General features: G+C 40.7%; 1 protein-coding gene across 1 annotated transcript in view; it reads left to right on the top strand.

Moving 5' to 3' along the window:
* The window catches only part of LOC122790046 (NADPH oxidase 1-like), a 351,263-nt gene that overhangs the window by 206,171 nt on the left and 125,092 nt on the right, over positions 1 to 20,000 (top strand). Inside the window, exon 8 of the mRNA XM_044057612.1 lies at positions 10,136 to 10,228. Coding sequence (XP_043913547.1) covers positions 10,136 to 10,228 — 93 coding nt within the window. The remainder of the gene's footprint in view (positions 1 to 10,135; positions 10,229 to 20,000) is intronic.

The raw sequence follows: 20,000 nt of genomic DNA, 5'->3' as shown, positions 1-20,000 counted from the left end.
GGTTTTAGCAAAATGGATATAAAGAAGCTTTTGCTGACATGATTCCAAATACCTAATCAGAGAGGATCCTCAGCACCACCACACAGATACCTCTATTCAAATCAGGGTGGTCCTATCCATCATTTCATTGGACGCCTGTGCCCCCAATCACCAAAATATACTCTTGATTGACTAGCTAGATCCTCATCATCACCTCTGCATAAAGACTAGTGTATATAAACAAATCTTGTGTTTTCACAAACCACACATCTGAAGAAGTGTATAAGATGAAAGCACTTTTCTCAGCTTTATAAAGAGTTGAGCAACACCGGCTTCTAGTTGGCATTATTTCTGAAGCTTACCATTATAAGAATGAAAATTACTTTATTCAGATTCAGGAAATGCAAGAAAAAACATTACATTTTCACCCAACAGGTAGACTTTATCAGTGTGTAATGAACACATTGCTGTGTGTCGATGTTCTGGTGCAGTTAAGGGGAGATTGTATTGCACATTCATAACAAAAAGCACTTTGTCTGGACCAGAACATAATACTGAAATTATTCAGTGCAGCAAACTTTTGGTCATCTTCTCCAAGACAAAAATGTTTGCTCTGTGGGTCATCAGCTAGACTACAGCAGACCTCAGATGAATGAAGTGACATGTTTTTTTCTAAACTACCAGGCAGCATGGGAAACAGGAGAATAGGCAGCAATTCATATGCTTAGGTGTCTGTTTTAACCCAACCCTCTAAATTAGCAACTCTAGAATGTATTCTACATGTTTGTAGGTATGTGACAAGACTATTTTTAGAAGCAGATGGAATGTTGGTTTAATATCTCATCTGAAGTACAGCACACACATGTGTAGTAACCTCTTATGATACACTGCAGTGTCAGTAATATGGAAATTAATCTGATTACCTGGAGTGAGAATAGGACCCACAGCCCTTTGATCCTCCACTATCAAAGGTGTCTGCTCCATATTGAGCAATTGACACTGACTCTTCTGTCCAGAAATGTTATACCAGAGCACTTAAAGTACTCCCAAGCTGACTACAGCCTTTCATATACTCCTTTTTTTCTCTACTGCTAACAATAACCGGCAAGTTTGGCAAAACAAATGCATCAGTTTTTATCATCACCCACATCCAAACACCATGCATCAATGAGAACAATAAACTGGTGCCTGTTCCCTTTGGGGCAGAATTCTTTAAGCAGATGTATCTTTATCTGTGCTCTTTAGACTTCTAGCTAAGAGATTAAACTTTACTTCTCCCTTTAGAGTATACAGATCATTCCAGAATACAGAGGGTAGTATCTCTTATCTCTCCTCATAAGCTAGTGATAGGCAAGTGGCACTCTATGTCTTTGGTTTTGAACTTGAACATACTCTTATGGCCTAAAAAATAACCATGAACAGCTGACTTCTCCATTGCTTTCACAGCCCATTTCTCACACTAGTTGAACCTATGACCCTATGTAGTTGTCAGACTATAACAATTTCTTCTCTCTTCATATTATACAACTTTCGCTTCCACTAGTAGCATCGACCCTCAGCTCACTCACTTAGCAATTCTGTACTTGTATATCATCTTTCTCTTCCTAACCAACTATACTCCCCTTCCCCCTCCCTCCTCTGACATTCTGCTCCCCTGACTCTCCTCCCCACCTTTCTTCTTCCTTTGGTTTAGAGTTTAATAATGCTTAAGTGCTTTTTCTCTGATGCCCTAGCTGTAAATCTTCTTGTCTACTACAAGGCTCAACTTCCTTCTATTTACTAGGTTTTCTTTATGCTGAATAGTTTTGCCTTGTTATTTTTTCTCTACTATCACATGACTGAAATTTGATTTTGTACCTATTCACAGCATAAATGCATATTGTTATATAAACAGATTCACTTTACTTGTTATGTAAACGTTTTCTTATTATTATTTGTTATTGTATTGCTATTGTATTGATATATATTTTTTTTGTTGTGGAGCTTTTCTCCTGGGGTATGCACTGAAAATGGGCCACCAGCCCAGTGGACTAACCCGATTAACAAAAGACAAATAAAATAAATAATAAATAAATAAATGAATGCTATTGTTTAGTATACGCATGGCTGTGTGTGAGTAATTCTGGATTTACCCATGGTTGGTGTAGTTTGCTCATGAGGGTGAAGCCCAATAGACCAAACAAAGCCAACCATGGGTAAATCAGCATTACCCACACCCAGCTATGGGTTATTGCTATTATACAATGATATTATTTAAGAAAAAGATTACTTAGTTTTCTTAAATAATGTCCTTGTATAACAGCGCCATGGTGCTCTTCCGTATTTTTCCCCAGTATCATGGAGCTTTCTTTATGTACTGCGCATGCATATGGGACTTACATTCCCAAACTTACGCAATACATGAGTGCTATGGAAAGGAAGCAACGGAAAAAAGAAGATCTCTATTGCTTGTTTGTTTTTAATAAAAAAAAATTGAAATCTGGAGACTTCCAACATATGAGAGAAAAGGAACAGAGAAAATATAACGATAATCAGGAATGTTTCTGTGGTTTTGCATAACATACTTTTTTATCCTTGTATTTTCTCTGTCCCACCGCTCTCATTTTTTTGAAGTCTCCAGATTTCTAAGTTTATTTTATTTTTTTTAAATTAAAGTAAACTAGAATTTCCGTAGCATACATTAATAGAAGAAAATCTGGGCAACCAGACTTTTTTCTATTGGTATATGCTCGATTTAGAATGGGCAAGCTGGTTGGGCTGACCACTGCGGTGGTGGTACTGCGGTAGCATTGTCACCTCACAGTATGACGTTGTCCTGTTCGAGTCTCAGCTAAAGCGTCTTATGTGTGGAGACATGCGTGAGTGGGCGTACCTTCGTTGAAGATTGTGCGTCTGAGCTGGAAACTCGGCACGTAAACATCTACTGCCAATCATTAGCGGACCGGAGTCCCGCTGTGGCGACCCCTAAGCGGGAAAAGCCAAAAGACACAATGACAACAACAACGCTGGTTGGGATGACCAATCAGCTTGCTCATTTTTGAATGTTAATGGACAGTCATTGCATAATGCATATTAAAACACCTACTTAACAGCAAATAGAACCATGTATAAACATTATAAAAAGCTTGATACCTTACAACTAGATGTCATCATCATCAACCCCCTTTTTCACATTTTCTATATTGGTTAGGGATGCCACATTAACACTTGCAATCTCTCGCAATTCAGTGCCACTCTCCTACCTTTTTTGACAGTCATGCCTGACTCACAAAGTCTTCTCTTACACAATCCATCCATCTCTTTGATGGATGCCTTTGTTCCCTCTTAGCTTATTCCTGTCTCTACAAAATCTTTTTTCACCAAATTATCTTCTGCTTTCCTGCAAATGTGCCTGAACCACTGTAATCTGTTCTTTTTAACTTCTTCTGCAATCAGTGCTACTATGACTTCTGCTCTACTGTCCTTATTTTTTCATCTGTCCCACAGTGTGCATTCTACCACCCATCTCAAGCACTTATGTTCATCACCTTTAGTTTCCTCAACTGCTATGCTCTTAAAACCCAGGTTTCTGTACCATACCATAGTACTGGTCACATCACTGTTTTGTACACCTTACTTTTCAGCTTCTTTGTCATTATTCTGTCATACACTACCCCTGATACTCTTTGCCAATTGGCTGTAGCACCTCTGATTCTAGCTTTGGCCTCCTCAGCCACCCCTCCCAGGTACTTGACGCCATTAACTTGTTCCACTATTTTCCCTTCTATCACAATTTTCAGTTTCTTCTGATTTCTCCCATTTGCTACCATGACAACTGTCTTGTCTGCACTTAGTTTCATCCCATGGGCCTTTAGTTTTGTCTTCCATTCACTTATTTGCTGAAGTTCCGGCTCAGAGTCTGCTTGTAATGCAACATTGTCTGTATATGGCAGCTTTGTTGCTCTGCCCCTGACCTCTTTGTTAATATAGTCCATCACCAATATGAACAGCAGTGACCTCAGAGCTGAACCCTGATACACACCCTAGTACCGGACATCCCTCTCTGAGTCCAAACACTGTTCATACTTGAGTCTTGACTTCATTTTCATTAGTGCTGTTCTTACTTCTTCTAAGGCAGGCTCTTCTTATTCTTTCATTATTGTCTGTCTATGGGGCAATACAGTTTCTGTGGGATTTTCTTCACTTAGAAGCTGTTAAAAATACTCCTTCCATCTGCCTTTGATATACAATTTGGATTGGTAAGCTGGCATCCCTTATGAATGGTGTCTGATGACTATCTGCTTTATCTTTCTGTCTTTGCCTTTCAGCTTGATAGATTTTCTTTATGCTGTCTACTGAGTCACTTTCCAGAAAGTGGCAGAGTGCCTCTGAAACCCTGTTATTTACCATTGCATCTCTATCCTTATTAACCTCAAGTAAACTTGCATAAACAAACTAGACAGCTGCTATAATAAAATAGCAAAGTTCACTACACATGCCAGCTACAGATCCCATCACTGTCACACTCTCAAAAACTCTCATGGCTTGAATTCCCCAACCTACTAATTTTTAACCAACTCTCCATGGCCCACTAAATATTCAACCAACCTGAAAAAACAGCCACTCTCAAAGGTCTACTTAATCACTATTCTAATTACAGGACCCTGCGCTCCAGTAACAAAAACCTAGTAAACATCACTAAAAGTAGCAATAATGCTGGTGACTCGCTATACTCAAACAGTATCGCCAAAACCTGGAACTCCCTACCCATCAATATTAGATCCACCTCCAGCATCACCAAGTTAAAGAAACTACTAAAAGATCACCTAACACCTACCTGGCTCTGCTCATGTTCTAACCCTGGATAACTTTTCCCTCACTCAGATATAACATCGAACTGCACTTCTGTCCACTCTATAATTCCTGTAACCTCCATCTCCCTAACCTATATCCCCTTGTCTTCCTCCCAGTTGTAAACTATATTCTGTCAGATGACATACTAAATGTACTATAGAGGCTTAAGAAAATCTAAGACATGCTGTACTGTATTTGTACTTAATTGCATCTCTCATGTATATATTTTGGTGATTATTACTTAATCGCATCTCTCATATATATATATTTTTGTTGATTATTTATATAAATTGCTTTACAGATCTCTGCTAGACTGTAATTAGATACATATAAGCTATATAGTTAACTTTCTTTTTTGTACTAGACATGTATTAGTAAAAATGTACTTTGATGGAGCTTTTCTCCTCGGGCCTCCACTGAAAATGAACAGGGTTGTCCATTCAGGCCATCCCGGTAAAGAAATGTTAAATAAATAAATAAAAAGTTGTGACTGCTCTCTTAGCCTCTCTGCTAGCTAGCCAGTATTCCTTTTCATCCTGATCCATATTTTCTATCTCCCACCTTTTTTCTATACTCCTTATTTCTTTTGATAACTTCCTGGACTTGGGCATTGCACCACCAGCTTTTCTTATGTACCTTATGTGACAAAAGGGGGTACTGTCAGCACGGCTAGCTAGAATTTTGTAAATAATCATATGTCATTGGTGAATATCGAAATTATTTATATAAAATGCTTGTATTACAAATGTATTAGAACAGTATGTCATGTGTATATCAAACTGCTCTGTACAAATGTTTGTGTTGAAAAGATATTTTGTAAAATGCTTGTGCTTACAATGTATCCACAGTGTGCCCTAGTGGAAGAGAACAGAAATGTACATGCACTATTTAACTGTTTAAATGTATATGTCAACAGAGGAAACTGGAGGGTTAACTTCAGTCCAGCAAACTTTAGAAAAATAGCTGAAATTAAATTATTTTATTGTCTTCACAATAAAAGAGGCTATCTCTCAAGTTTTCAATACAGCTAGAGACACAGAGTCTGTGCTAGAAAGCTTTCTGTATTGTCCTTGGATTGAACTAATTGCTACTTTTTAAGCATGAAGGAAAGCAATTGTTTTATGACTTCTAACATCTGTCAAATATCTGAGGAAAAGCCCTTCTCTATATTTTTACACATAGATGCTAAATGATGCCAGCTTCTAGCAATGGGGGTTTTGGCCTGGAAACTAGAAGTCAGGTGACCAGAAATTATGTCATTCTGCAAGCTATCACAGCAGTACTATTTTAGATATTAATTTGAGAAGTCCCTTAGTCAGACAGAGCATTCTGTATTCTGTCTTGGATCTAACAACAACACTAAGAACCATTCACCACATCTGCCTTTCTCTAATGAAGTATGTTTATAGGGGACAGTATAACTCTCTTAGATATAGTCAGGAATATAGTAAAGCTTAGTTTAGATGTTTTTCTTTATTTGCATAAGCCTGTACTGCAATATTATTTTAAATATTTCCTGTGGTTTTGAACTCTGATGTCACTGTGAATATAAGTTTAGTATTGACTTGTTCTTTTATTATTTATTATTAAATATGTTTAAACCTTTCATTGTGGCTGATCTATGTAGAGATATTTAAGTTCTGAGAGTACTTGCATATGTATTTGGTGACACTGTGTGGGCCACTCCTAATAGCCTCGCTCTTGGTCAAACTACCATTTGTATTAATATTAATATTACACAGTAAGATTGGACACCCTTTGTTAAGGGCCCTAAAGTAGCTGATAAGGAGTGACTGGTGGCATTTAAAACTACCTTATAGTCTGGGCAGAAGAAGGCATAGCTAGTAAACCTGTTACAGCCTTTCCCAGGTGTGTATGTGTGTAAATCAAACCTCAAAGTGTGTGTGTGTGTCAGCTACTTGGGCAGGGACATGAAGCACTGATTGGATAGAGAGGTTGCTGAAGATCTTGAATTGGTCACTCGGCTGAAATCTCAACTCTATAGGCATGCCAGTGGGGTATCTTATTGGGGATTTGGAAGAAGAGGGAGAAACCAGCCCCAGACTGACTGTGGTTTCTGTGTGCTCTTAAGGGACATTGCACTTGATACAGAGAGCTGCATCTGGAAATAATGTGTGTGTACTTGCTATCCTTCCAGTGAATGCCAGTGGTGAGGATTGAGGCTCCTTGATTATTGGTCCAGGGGAGGGTCATCACACCTTATTTCCATAACTGGCTCAACCACTATTTTATTTCATAGATTTCTTACATGATGTTTTGAGATGCTGCCATTCATCTTCAGCTTTCTATATCTTCTCTCCTCTTCTTCTTCTTGAGGTGCTAGAGCCCTAAGTATTCCCTTACACTCACTCTAGTCAACTTCCAGGTCTTCAGCCTAGTCTCTGTTGACCTTAGGGCATTCTCTGACCACTGCTTGCAGCCGATTGTACCAGTGGTTTATGCTGTGGGATAACTGTTTCACTGGGATTGACTATGCAAGCATTAATTTTACCCCAGTGCCTTTTCTTTACTAGGAGAAAGTCTATCTGAGTTGCATGTTGGCCACCCTTATATGAGATCTTGTGACAGTCTCTATTGGTGAACCATATGTTGGCCACCATTAAGCTATTTTCTAAATAGAAGTCTAGAATGACCTTTGCTTTATTCTTGTTACCCCACCCATGTGGGCCCAGGTAGTCCTCATATATTATTCTATCTGTCCCAATATGAGAATTTAGATACCCCATTTGCAACACTAACTCATGTCACCTTCTTTTATCTAACTTCTTTCTGAATGCATTCTTTTCATCCCTCTCACAACCCTGTTGTGGGGCATAGGCAGGGATTATGAATACTACCTTATTCTTATACTGGAGTGTGAATGCCAGGAATTTCCCAGTAATTGTGATGACATCCCTCACTGTCTCCTGAAGCTTCTATGTCACAATTCCCACACCATTTCTAGACTGTCCTCCCCCTGAGAAGTAGACTTATGTGAACTTTGTGAACCATTGTGTTATTACCGTGAAGTTGTTTTTCATTTGCTCTTCAGTGGAAGAGATTGGGGGGGGGCAGTGCATGGATGTAACTATAATAATCCATTTGCTAGAAAGTAGTGATCAGGTTATTACAGGGAAGTGTTCTTTTTTTCTCTTCAGTTGAAGAGCTACCAGGGGTGGGGTGCTGGCTTGTAGTATTGGACACGGATTGAGCCAGCTACACTTATGGTTTTACATCCAGCTTTTGTTCAGAGTTTTTCCAGGTTACCCAAGCTGGGCAACTGGACAACAGCCGACCAATAGCTTATTGACCATGGGTAGCTGGATTTTAAGGCTGACAGACACTGTCCAACAGAGGCACATAGACACCTGTTAGGGTGTCTCTCTGGCATAGCCTGGAGTAGATTGGGTGTTCAACCCTATTATCTCTGGCAAATACCTCTGCCCATTTTTGGTGGCATTAATCAACATGACCAACTCACCTAGAGCCAATTTTTACACTGTCAAGTGGCTAGCTGAGACTCTGCCTTAAGAAGGACATAAGTGTGGGGAACTAAGGATATAAAGTTTCCTTTTCATTTTTAATGAATTTTGTTGTTGTACTGTATTTTACTTCAGTAGCCATATGTATGTCAATATTTGTTCCACTATTTCCTTTGTTTGTGTGCATATGTATGTGTGTGTGCTTGTGAATGTATCTGTTTAATTGTCTTTGGTCAGGGTCATGAATGAAAAAGTGTTTGTGGATCAGACAACTCATGCAGTTTAAATACACACACAGAGGTGTGTGTGTGTGTGTGTGTGTGGTGTGCATGTGCATATTTATGTATAACTATATATGAAATATATATATATATATATATATATATATATATATATATATGGGTCTACTACTAAACACCGACACGATTCCCCGACACAAAACTCACCGACGCCAAATAACCGACATCACACAAACCCGACAACGCAAAACACCGAACATCATTACACCGACACACGGAAAGTAAACAACACACTACACTACATAGCATACACACTAGCCCTGACCCAAACCCTAACCCTAAGGTCCGACACTATCGCACACATCACCTACCTGCACCCTAACCCTAACTCACTTAACCCACCCCTAGCCCAAGCTCCGACACTAACGCACACATCACCTACCTGCACCCTAACCCTAACTCACTTAACCCACCCCTAGCCCAAGCTCCGACACTAACGCACACATCACCTACCTGCACCCTAACCCTAACTCACTTAACCCGTCCCTAAACTACACTCCCTCACTAACACACACTTACCTTACCCGAACCATACCTCCGACACAAACACACACTCACCTTTCCCACAGCCTAACCCGACATCCCACAATCTCGAGCACTTACCTGACCGCTCCTAACTCCGTCACCATCGCACACTTACCGGGTCGCGATCGCACATTCCCTTGTCGGTCTTTCCGCTGTCGGCAAATAACCCTGTCAGTAAACTTACCTGTCGGTCATCTCGCGTCGGTGAATATCCTGTCGGGGAATCGTCGTTTCGGTCATTAGTCGTAGACCCATATATATATATATATATATATATATATATATATATATATATATACACTCATACACCCATACATACAGCATTACTATAATGCACAAGCATTGTGTATATATCTTACTAAAACAGCTTTTCCACTAAATACAGAAAGTGTCACAAGCCTGTAATGATATAATATTTTTAAATCTCTCCCATTATAACTTATTATCAGCATACCTATTGTACGTATGCGTACCATGGCTGTCATATGTGTGTCACTGTAAACAATACAGCACTGTAGCAAAGTTCACTTTTTTATGAGCTGTTTGCCCCTAGGTTCACAGGTGGCAATGAGTCTTAATTCGGGAATGTAAGAAACAAAACTAAGTAACATGATGTTTTTTCAGGATAAGTATTATTGTTGAAGAAACAATAGGTGTCCACTGAAATATGCTGCTGCTGCAATGTTAATCTCTACTTACTTTTTACACCCATGATAGTCAGTTTAAGCTTTTCATATCATTCTCACTTGTTCCCCTGCAACATCATGCACAGAAACAGGAGTCAGACAGCTATATCTTTCTCAGTCATTACTTTTCAAATGTAAATAAAACCAAATGTATTTTTTTATTAAAATGATAATAGAGGGATAGACTGTTAACACAGCACATGACAGTATTGTTATCTTGTTACCCAGTGTAATATCCGACTAAATTCTCTATTGGTAATGCCAAGTAATATAGCTGTTTTTTAGCCGTTAATACTGTTTTGGTCTAATCTGTCCTTTGTTGTCTCCCTAGACATGGAAATGGGTCCTGGGTCCCATGATTCTCTATGTTTTTGAGAGGTTGTTACGACTCTGGCGTTCTCTACAGAAGGTTGTGATCACAAAGGTAAATGAAGGCTTGGTTATTTTTCATTTAAGATAAGGATGTATGGCTTCATGGTTATCACAATTAAAAAATGAATTGTACAATACTGCTTTCAAAAATTAAATGAGCTGTCTGATGGCACCGTCTTTGTGAAGATTTACATTCTTCATCATGTTTCTACCATGCGAGAGTCTGTAGCACTGTCACTGAAGTGTTACTGGATAGACATTGTGTCAAGTTAAGATCAGAGCTAGTGAAATAAGAAGTAAATGGAGACACAAGCACAGATTTCTTTACTTATTTAGTTGACATTTCTTTCCCATTAGAGTCCAACTAGGTAAATATCCATTTTCAACAGAGGCCTGGAGAGAAAAGCTCTAGGAACAGATAGCAAAATTAAAAATGTACATAGATTATAGAGACTTTTGCATCAACAGAAAATTACAATATCTGGACTATTTGAAAAAGTAACAATAAGCGGTAAAGTTGTATTACAAATTTATTGACTATTTAGTGACTATTGCCACTCAAAGTAATACAGTATATGGATGTATGTAAAAATAAACAATAAAGTTATAACACTCTGTAAACAAACTGGCTGAGACATTTTAAAACAGTTAAGAGTCCTTGAAAGATAAAAGGTAGATGAAGAAATGCACAAATCCTCATATCATGCGTTCCGGCCCCAAAATCCGGACAACACCAAGAAAGGAGGGGGGGTGTCCATATTCATAAAGGACACCCACACCTCAAGGTTGGTGGCAACGCATGAAGCATCAGAGACCATCCAGGTGCAATTAACCATAGGCAAGACTGCTCTGCAATTTGTAGCATGTTACAGGCCACCCTCTCAAACTCAGGAACCTCACATGGCCTTCCTGAAAACATTGGAGGGGATAAATGTATCTCCAAACACCATCATACTAGGTGACTTCAACTACCCTAATATAGACTGGGAACACTACTCAAGCCCAAACACTCTAACCCAAAGATTCCTGGAGTTCATAAACTCAAATGCCATGGAACAACTAGTCACCATCCCCACAAGAGGTGAAAACATACTTGATCTCATCATCACGAACATGGGATCAAAATGTTCAACACCGGAAGTATACCCCTCACTGGTGAGATCAGATCATAAACTAATCTCGCTGGAGGTCCTCATCCCGCCCCACCTGAAACAAAAAAGACCACAGTGAAAAACTTCTCAAAAGCCGATTTCACACTTCTAAAAACTAGTGTGGTCTCCTTTAAGGCCCCTGAGCCAGTGGTAAACATTACTCAAACCGCTGAATCACTTACAAATGCCTTCTACCAGCACCTACAGGACTGCATGGATCAGGCAATCCCAAACAAAACTAAGACTCTCTGTACCAAAGGCAAGCGTCCAGTCTGGTGGACCCCAGCCATAAACAAGCTCTACAACAAAAGGAGGAAGCTACTACAAGATAGAGCAAAATCCTTGAAAGGTAAGACACCTTTGATCATCATAAGTACAAACTAAGAGCTCTCATAAAATCATCCAAGGCAAATTTTGAGAGAAAAATCGCCAAGGACTCTAAAGACAATCATAAGGCCTTCTTTAGCTATGTTAGAAACCTAGGAGGAAACTCCCAGATATGCTCAGAATTAGTTCAAAATGATGTGAAAATTACTGAACCTACACACATTGCTAACATACTGGCTGACAGGTTCAGTGCAAACTTCTCCCCAAAAGGAGAGATATCTATTCCAGAGGATTGTAGCCCCCAAACATCTCCAACGCCCAGGTGAGAACTGCCTCACTAAGGCAAAAACACAGCATCCATGGGACCGGATGGTGTCCCCGGCTGTGTGCTTCATGAACTCAACGAGGAATTAAACCCACAGTTAGGACAGCTGTTTAATCTTAGCCTCACCTCAGGATACGCACTCCAAGGAGTGGCGCACGGCGACTGTGGTCCCACTTCATAAGGGCGGTGCCTCCACAGACCCTGGAAATTACCGCCCCATTAGCTTGACAAGCCTTATCTGCAAAGCCATGGAGAGGATCATAATGGAACTCATAAATAATTACATAGGGAACTTGCAGACTTTGGATCCAACCCAGTTTGGCTTTGTCAAAGGCAGATCCTGCCTCTTAAACTTGGTTGACTTTTTCGAGACAGTCACCAAGGCCATTGATGAGGGAAAGGCAGTCCATACAGCCTACCTCGACCTGGCAAAGGCCTTCGACACAATACCCCACTCAGGTATCATCGAAAAACTCATCAGCTTGAATGTAAACCCATACATCACAAGATGGGTTGCAAACTGGCTAAGCGACAGAACCCACAGGGTCAGAGTTGCTGGAGCCATGTCAGACTCAAAGCCTGTCACAAGTGGTGTCCCACAGGGCTCAGTCCTGGGTCCACTCTTGTTCGGCATCTACTTTTCTGAAGTACAAGCAAACACAGGAGGGTTATGGCTGACAAAGTTTGCAGATGACTGCAAACTGGGCGCCATAGTCGAAAACACATCTGACACAAATATCCTCCAGAAGGGCCTCACAGAAACGGATAACTGGTGCCAGAGCCATGGCCTGAAGTTAAACGCCAAAAAATGCATAGTCATACCCTTCGGGAAAAACAAGGTTACCCCTAGCTACCATATAGGTGGCAATCCACTGAGCACAGAAAAGTCATCAGGGATCTGGGGACCCAAGTTGACAGTAGCCTTTCGTTTGACACTCATGTTGCTAAAGTAGTTAGGAAAACCTTCTATATCGCCCACTTGATCATGAAGGGATTCACATCTAGATCAAGGGAGGTCATCGTCCCCCTGTACTCATCACTCATTAGACCTATGATTGAGTACAATGACCCGTTCGGAATGTATCTGACCAAACACCTGATGCAGCTTGAAAGGCCCCAAAAGTTCCTCACCAAAAGGATAAAGGGTCTCAAAAATATGTCTTATGCTGCCCGACTGAAAGAACTCCAGCTCTATTCAGTCTCATACCGCTTGCTCAGAGGTGACCTGTGCCTGACATATAAGGCCATGTCAAACCCAGATTTGATGAATATGCTTCACCTCAAAAAATCTAGATCCCTCAGAACCACAAGGGCGGGAGACTTAAACCTTGACACGGTTATAAATAGAACGTGCTGGAGGGACAGATTCATCACCCAGAGACTCCCTACGCTGTGGAACAAAATCTCGGTACATGTGAGGCAGAGCACCTCGCTGGCCTTGTTCAAGAGGAATCTTGACCAATGGATGGGAGATCGCAGATATACCCCAGGGATTACTTCAGTGTCACTGCTTGACAGAGGCACAGAAAAATGATAGGCATAGTTTTTATTCAAACTAAAGGGGTGGTGAAAGCCACATAACTATGGGCTAGGCTTATAAATGCCCTTGGGCAGATAGCCTAGTATGAACCTATGAACCTATGAACCTATAAGATATGGTTTACCCAAGTAGAGGCAAGCATGTGTGGCAGTAGGGAGAGTCTACTGAAATCACTATAATATGACTTCAGAAATAAGAAAAGCTGTTAGTAGTGGCAATTAGGTCTCCTTCAGATTTTGAATATGTCTAGCCTGTGTTGATCTTTTCATGAGTATACTCTGTTGCAAATTGTTAACATTAAGGCAGTATTTTAGTAATCAGTATTTACCTCATACTCTAGGACGAATAGTGGTGTTAATCACAAATTTTCCAAGGCACACCAGACGTTTTACTAGCTGTTATGCTGCAAATGATTTTTCATCCTACAGACGATTAAGGCTATGAGCTGTAACAAGTATCATCTTGTACTCCAGAGTTCGATTCCCTCAGCCTCCATTTGTCTATTGTGTCTCATTGAGAAAGTAATAGTATTTCTGAGTTGCCCCTGAAAAGAGGTGTGTGCCTAGTGGGTTTATTCAGTTAGATAAATAAAAGTATAAATATCTAGATATCTAGACAGACAGATATGTAAGAAATTCTGAAGTTGCAGAAGAACTGTAACTTTTGAGATAAATTTGCAGATAATACCAAACAGTACTTTTCTGTGGTGGTAGGTGGTAAAATAACCAGTATGTGTGAAGCCATTTAGTAAGTTTTCATTTCTAAAGATGTGTGTGTGTGTGTGTGTGTGTGTGTGTGTGTGTGTGTGTGTGTGTGTGTGTGTGTGTGTGTGTGTGTGTGTGTGTGTGTTTGCATGTGTATGTGTGTTTGTGTGTGTGTGCCTGCGTGTCCGTGTGTGTGTGTGTGTGTGTGTGTGTGTGTGTGTGTGTATCCGTGTGCACACGCGCGTGCGTGTGTGTGTGAGTGAGTGCATGCGTGTGTGTGTGTGTGTGTGTGTGTGTGTGTGTGTGTGTGTGTGTGTGTGTGTGTGTGCATGAGTGTCTTTGTGTGTGTGTGTGTGTGTGTGTGTGTGTGTGTGTGTGTGTGTGTGTGTGTGTTTTCATTTATTTATTGATTGATTCATTGTTGTATTGTTTAACCAGTGTGGAGCACTGGTCAGCACTGACCAACGCTGATCATTTTCAGTCTCAGCCCAGGAGTGTGCAGGTCATACACAAAAACGCAAATATATAAGTACGAAAAGCAGACATTATTCAAAACTGGTAAATATTCATAAACAAAAACAATTTTGTACAAAGGGTAGTTTCTTTGCACAGTTATGTACATATTTAAAATACGTATTTGAATGGGGAATGAGGGTAGTTAGAGGAGGGTTAAGGGAGGTAAGACAAACTACACCAATTTATTACAGACTTCAGGTTAGTACCATTATACATCTAAGAGATATTTATACGTGAATAGTGGGAAGTGGGTGGGGTCAGAGATAGGAATGAAGGGAGTGGGTTAGGCTAAGTTTACAAGACGAAGAAAGCATGAGATCTGCAGCAGCATGCCAAAAATGGGATGATATGCTGATGCTAATACTCCCACCCAGATGAGCACGTGCTTCACTTCAGTCTAAGAAGTAGTAAACATGCAGGGATCCCTCTCCAACCATACATGACATTGTTTTAATACCCATCATCTCATCAGCTACAGTTCAGTCTTATGTTTCTGAAGCCATATTATTGAATCTAAAACTGTTGAATGCATAAAATGGCAAACATAATTAACAGAATAAAAAAAGGACATGCTGTATTTACACTTTTTCACAGCAGCTACCAAATGAGCTGCCTGCAGAACAGCAGTTGCCCAGTTGTGAAAAAGAAAGTATGTATTTTTTTTCTCTACAAAACACTTCCTTGTTGAGTCATATTATAACTTCATGTAGACACTGGTCATCCCTTAGGGGAGACAGCTTAGGTGGTAGAGAGATGTCAATTGAGGGGGTTAAATTTCTTTAAAATCTCTTCAATGGCTTGAACTTCCCCAATTTCTGCTATCTTATCAATTTCATATGCTACACTCTATTCTTTATAAAACCTCCTTCTGTCCATCTCTGTCTTCCTTAGTCTCCATCTATATCCCATCCTGGACCCTCTGTACTTCTAATCAACAATTACTTGATGTCTACCACCCAAAAAGATCAGTAGGCAAACTACTCTACAAACGCTCCCTTGCTTGGAACAAACTTCCTCTTGAGTTACATTCAATCTCCCACACCTCACACTTTAGAAATTAACTAAAAGCTTATTTTCTCAATTCCAGGACCTGCCCTTGCCATGACCCCACCTAGTCTTCCTTCCCTTTATGTACCTCAAAAGGTCCATACTTAGTACCTCATTACACATCTCTCTCCACTTTGTCTACTATGCATTTGCAAAATTTTATACAAACAAAAAAAAATGTATTGTTGACCTATTGAACTATATCAATGTAAAATTATGTTACTAAGCTTCTGTTTAATGCAACTTTAACTTTATGCATGTAACCCAACATATGTGAATCTTTTTGCTATAACTGCTATTATATCAATATTGTTTAAAATTGTACTTGTTTAAAAATGTACTACTGGAGCTTTTAAAAATGTACTGCTGGAGCTTTTCTCCTCGGGTCTCCACTGAAAATGGGCCACAAGCCCAGTTGGACAAACCCGGTTAACAAATGTCAATAAATAAATAAATAAAGGTAACTTTCTCAGAAGGGTCACCTGAACCAGGAGTCGGAACACAGAGAGAAAAAGAGGCCATTGCAGTGGGTAAGTGCAATAGACTTGCCACTGGCTGGATGATGCCATCTTAACTCATAAAGGACAATGGTGCTTAGTGTAGAGATGGAAAAGAATATCTCACAGATTCTATCTTTAAACTATGGTGGAAGGGTTGAGGGGAAGTGACAGAAGTAAAAGATGAGTGTAGGTGTTCAGATAGTGGACAGAATATAAAAAAGAGACGCAGAGCATAGCAGATGAACAATAGTGGTGAGTCAGATCATATCTGGGAACACTTACTCAGTAATGCAAGATGTCTAGCTAGAAAGACGGGGAGCTGCATGCAGTGATGCAAGAGGGGAGGGTGAATCTTGCTGGTATCACAGATGTATGAACCCCTGGAAATGGCAGCAGCTCCTGATTAATACTCTGCAAAGTTATTTTTTTTCTGTAGGAGGAAAAAGTAAACAGCATCTTCTGAAAGTGTTCACCTTTTCATTCCTATGGGAGTAGTCACTATGCACGTAAAAATAGCCGTGTGTGTCTGTGCGTGCGTGTGTCTGTGTCTGTGTGTGCGTGCGTGTGTCTGTGTGTGTGTATGCATGTGTCTGTGTCTGTGTGCGTGTGCGTGTGCGTGTGCGTGTGCGTGTGTGTGTGTGTGTGTGTGTGTGTGTGTGTGTGTGTGTGCATGTGTCTGTGTCTATGTGTGTCTGTGTGTGTGTGTTTGCGTGTGCATGTGCAGGGGGATTATGCTACCAGAATGTGAGGGCTGCTAAGGAGAAAACTACCACAGTCAGGTTCTGTTTGATTCAGAGCTAATGATGAGCCACTAATGAGGCATTTCACATGGCTCTATGTTCACCCAGTGAATGGGTAAGCATCAAACGACATAGATCATCAAACGTTGTTCATCAAGCCATTCTGATTAAGATCGCATTATGGTAAGGTTAGGGAAATTTGCCCTTTCCCTACTGCAGAGCGATCTCAGAGTTGGTATATATAATTAGCTGGGAGTGTGGGGGGCACAGCACCCACATGAGGAGGTTTGATAAATGGCGTTTACAATGAAATGCCATTCGCTGCTTTTCCTATTCGATGCGTGAACAGAGATCCGTTTCACAATTCAGCTTTACCTTGTCTGTGAATCTGAGATTGTCTCCATCATTCTAACTGACCAACACATGTTGGCCAATTAGAGCTGGCTAAAAGAGAATCTCTCTGAATCTGGCCTCAAGTATTTCATTCATTGTAATGTAGTTTAACTTGAACAATAAAAGATTTTTTCCTATGTGTTGGAACATGAATTGCCAATAGAATGTAATGATAAAAGACTAAATGGATGTTGTCCATTACCTCAAGGGACAACTCGTCAAGAGGCAAATGTTCAATTTCACTCCCCCTATTTCACTTTACCCAAGTGTGCTAACCTTAACCTCACCTCTGCTCCTAACACCAGACTGACGTAACCCTGTCAAAAATGCTTTCCCTAACAGTATCATTAAACAAGACAAGATAAAGACGTATACATACTACATAAACACCACTGCACACATGTTGTTGTTTGTCTTTTCGGCTTTTCCTGGTTAGGGGTTGCCACAGTGGAACTCCAGTCCGCTAATGATTGGCAGTAGATTTTTATGGTGTCGAGTTGCCAGCCCGATGCCCAACCTTCAGTGAAGGCAGGCCCATTCACGCATGTCTTTCAGAGGCCACTAGACCACGAGGAGGACATGCAGACTCCACACACAAGGCGGTCCAGCCATGAATCGAACAGGAGAACCTCTTGCTGTGAGGCAACAACGCTACTGCTGTACCACCGCGTATAAACACCACTGCACACATACACCATAAAATCTATCACCTAACCTGACCTAACCTTAACTCTAACTCTAACTCTAAATCATAAAGACTCATGCAAACATTACAAAATACCCAGCTAAAGCTATCAGGTACCATAACTTTACTCTAAACCTAACCCACAAATCCCTACCATGCATACATGCACACATGCATAGCTCCAACACAAGAAAACAATTCATGGTCCTGCATGTGGTGTTCTGTTGAGATAAAGACAAGAACCATTTGACTAAAAATGCAAGAATTATATTTTGTTGAACAGATAAACATTCAACACTAGAAGTCTAAATCTAGTGTTGAAAGCTAGAAGTCTAAATCTCAAAATGCACCCACTTGAAGCACTCCCTAAAATGGAGAACATCGACATTTGTACTGTAACAGAGACCTGGTTCAAGGCAGCAGAAAGCACTCCTGCACTATAAGGCTATAACTCATTCCACACCTTTCAGCCTCAGAACTTGGACCGAAGCTCCAAAGGCAGTGGTGTTTCCATATTCATAAAGGATGCACACACCTCCAGACCGGTAGCCCAACATAACGCATCAGAGATACTTCAGGTGGAGCTAACATTGGGTAAGACAACGATTCAGGTCATAGCCTGTTTTAGGTCCCCAACCATGTCCCAAGATTCACACTCTACATCCTTAAGCACCCTGGAAAATATTAGGGTGCAACCCAACACTCCCATACTTGGCGACTTCAACTACCCTTCCATTAACTGGGAAAACTACTCATGTACCAATACACTTGCCCAACACTTCCTGGAATTCATTAATTCCAATGCCCTGATCCAGCTCGTTCTTACCCCACTAGAGGTAGCAACATCCTTGACCTGGTCATTACTAACATGGGCGACTGTTGCTCTACACCAATAGTCAACTCCTCCCTGGTTAGATCCGACCATAGACTAATCACCTTGGAAATCCACATCACTCCCACCCCACCTCACCCCACCCCACCCACAAAGGTAACCACCATGAAAAACTTCTCCAAAGCTAACTTCAGGCTGCTAAAAACAGAGGTGGATAACTTTACGGCAACCATTCAAATGGAGAATAGTTGCATGACCACAGAATCATACACCAATGCACTGTACAAACACATTCACAACTGCATGGATCTCGCCATACCTAGTAAAACCAAGATGCTCTTCTCCAAAAAAAGAAGCCAATCTGGTGGTCCCCTGCCATAGACAAACTCTACAACATAAGGAGGAAACTGATGCAGAATAAGGTGCAGTCCCAAGACTGGAAAAATTCCCTTATCAGCCTCAACAAAAAGTTGAGATCCCTCATCAAATCATTTAAAGCTAGCTATTAAAACAGAATTGCAGCAGATAGTAAAGACAACCACAAGGCCGTATATAGTTATGTAAAGAATCTCCACACGTCAATACCCAGATTTGCTCTGAGCTACTGCACAATGGTACCTCCTATACTGAGCCAACAAATACTGCCAACTCTACCCCTATCTCTTCCCCAAAGGACCAATCACAATACCAGTAGATTGCCAGGCACCTGGTATTACAGCTGCACAGGTGAAAACAGCACTGTCCAAGGCCAAAAAAATACAGCTTCTATGGGACCTGACAATATCCCTGGCTGTGTTCTACATGAACTGCAGAGTGAACTGGCACCTCACCTGTGTGGCCTGTTCAATCATAGCCTCACCTCAGGCTTTGTCCCTACTGAATGGCGCATTGCTATTGTCATCTCTCTCCACAAAGGAGGAGTGACTACAGACCCTGAGAACTATCGCCCCATTAGCCTGACAAGTCTGATATGCAAAGCTATGGTACTCATCATCATGGACCTAACAAACAAGGATATAGGGAATCTCCAAACTCTGGATCCCACACAGTTTGGTTTTGTGAAG

Source organism: Protopterus annectens, chromosome 15.part0 (genome assembly GCF_019279795.1).
Source record: "Protopterus annectens isolate FY-2018-M chromosome 15.part0, PAN1.0, whole genome shotgun sequence".
Taxonomy (NCBI): domain Eukaryota; kingdom Metazoa; phylum Chordata; order Ceratodontiformes; family Protopteridae; genus Protopterus; species Protopterus annectens.
This window is presented reverse-complemented; position numbering and strand designations above follow the sequence as displayed.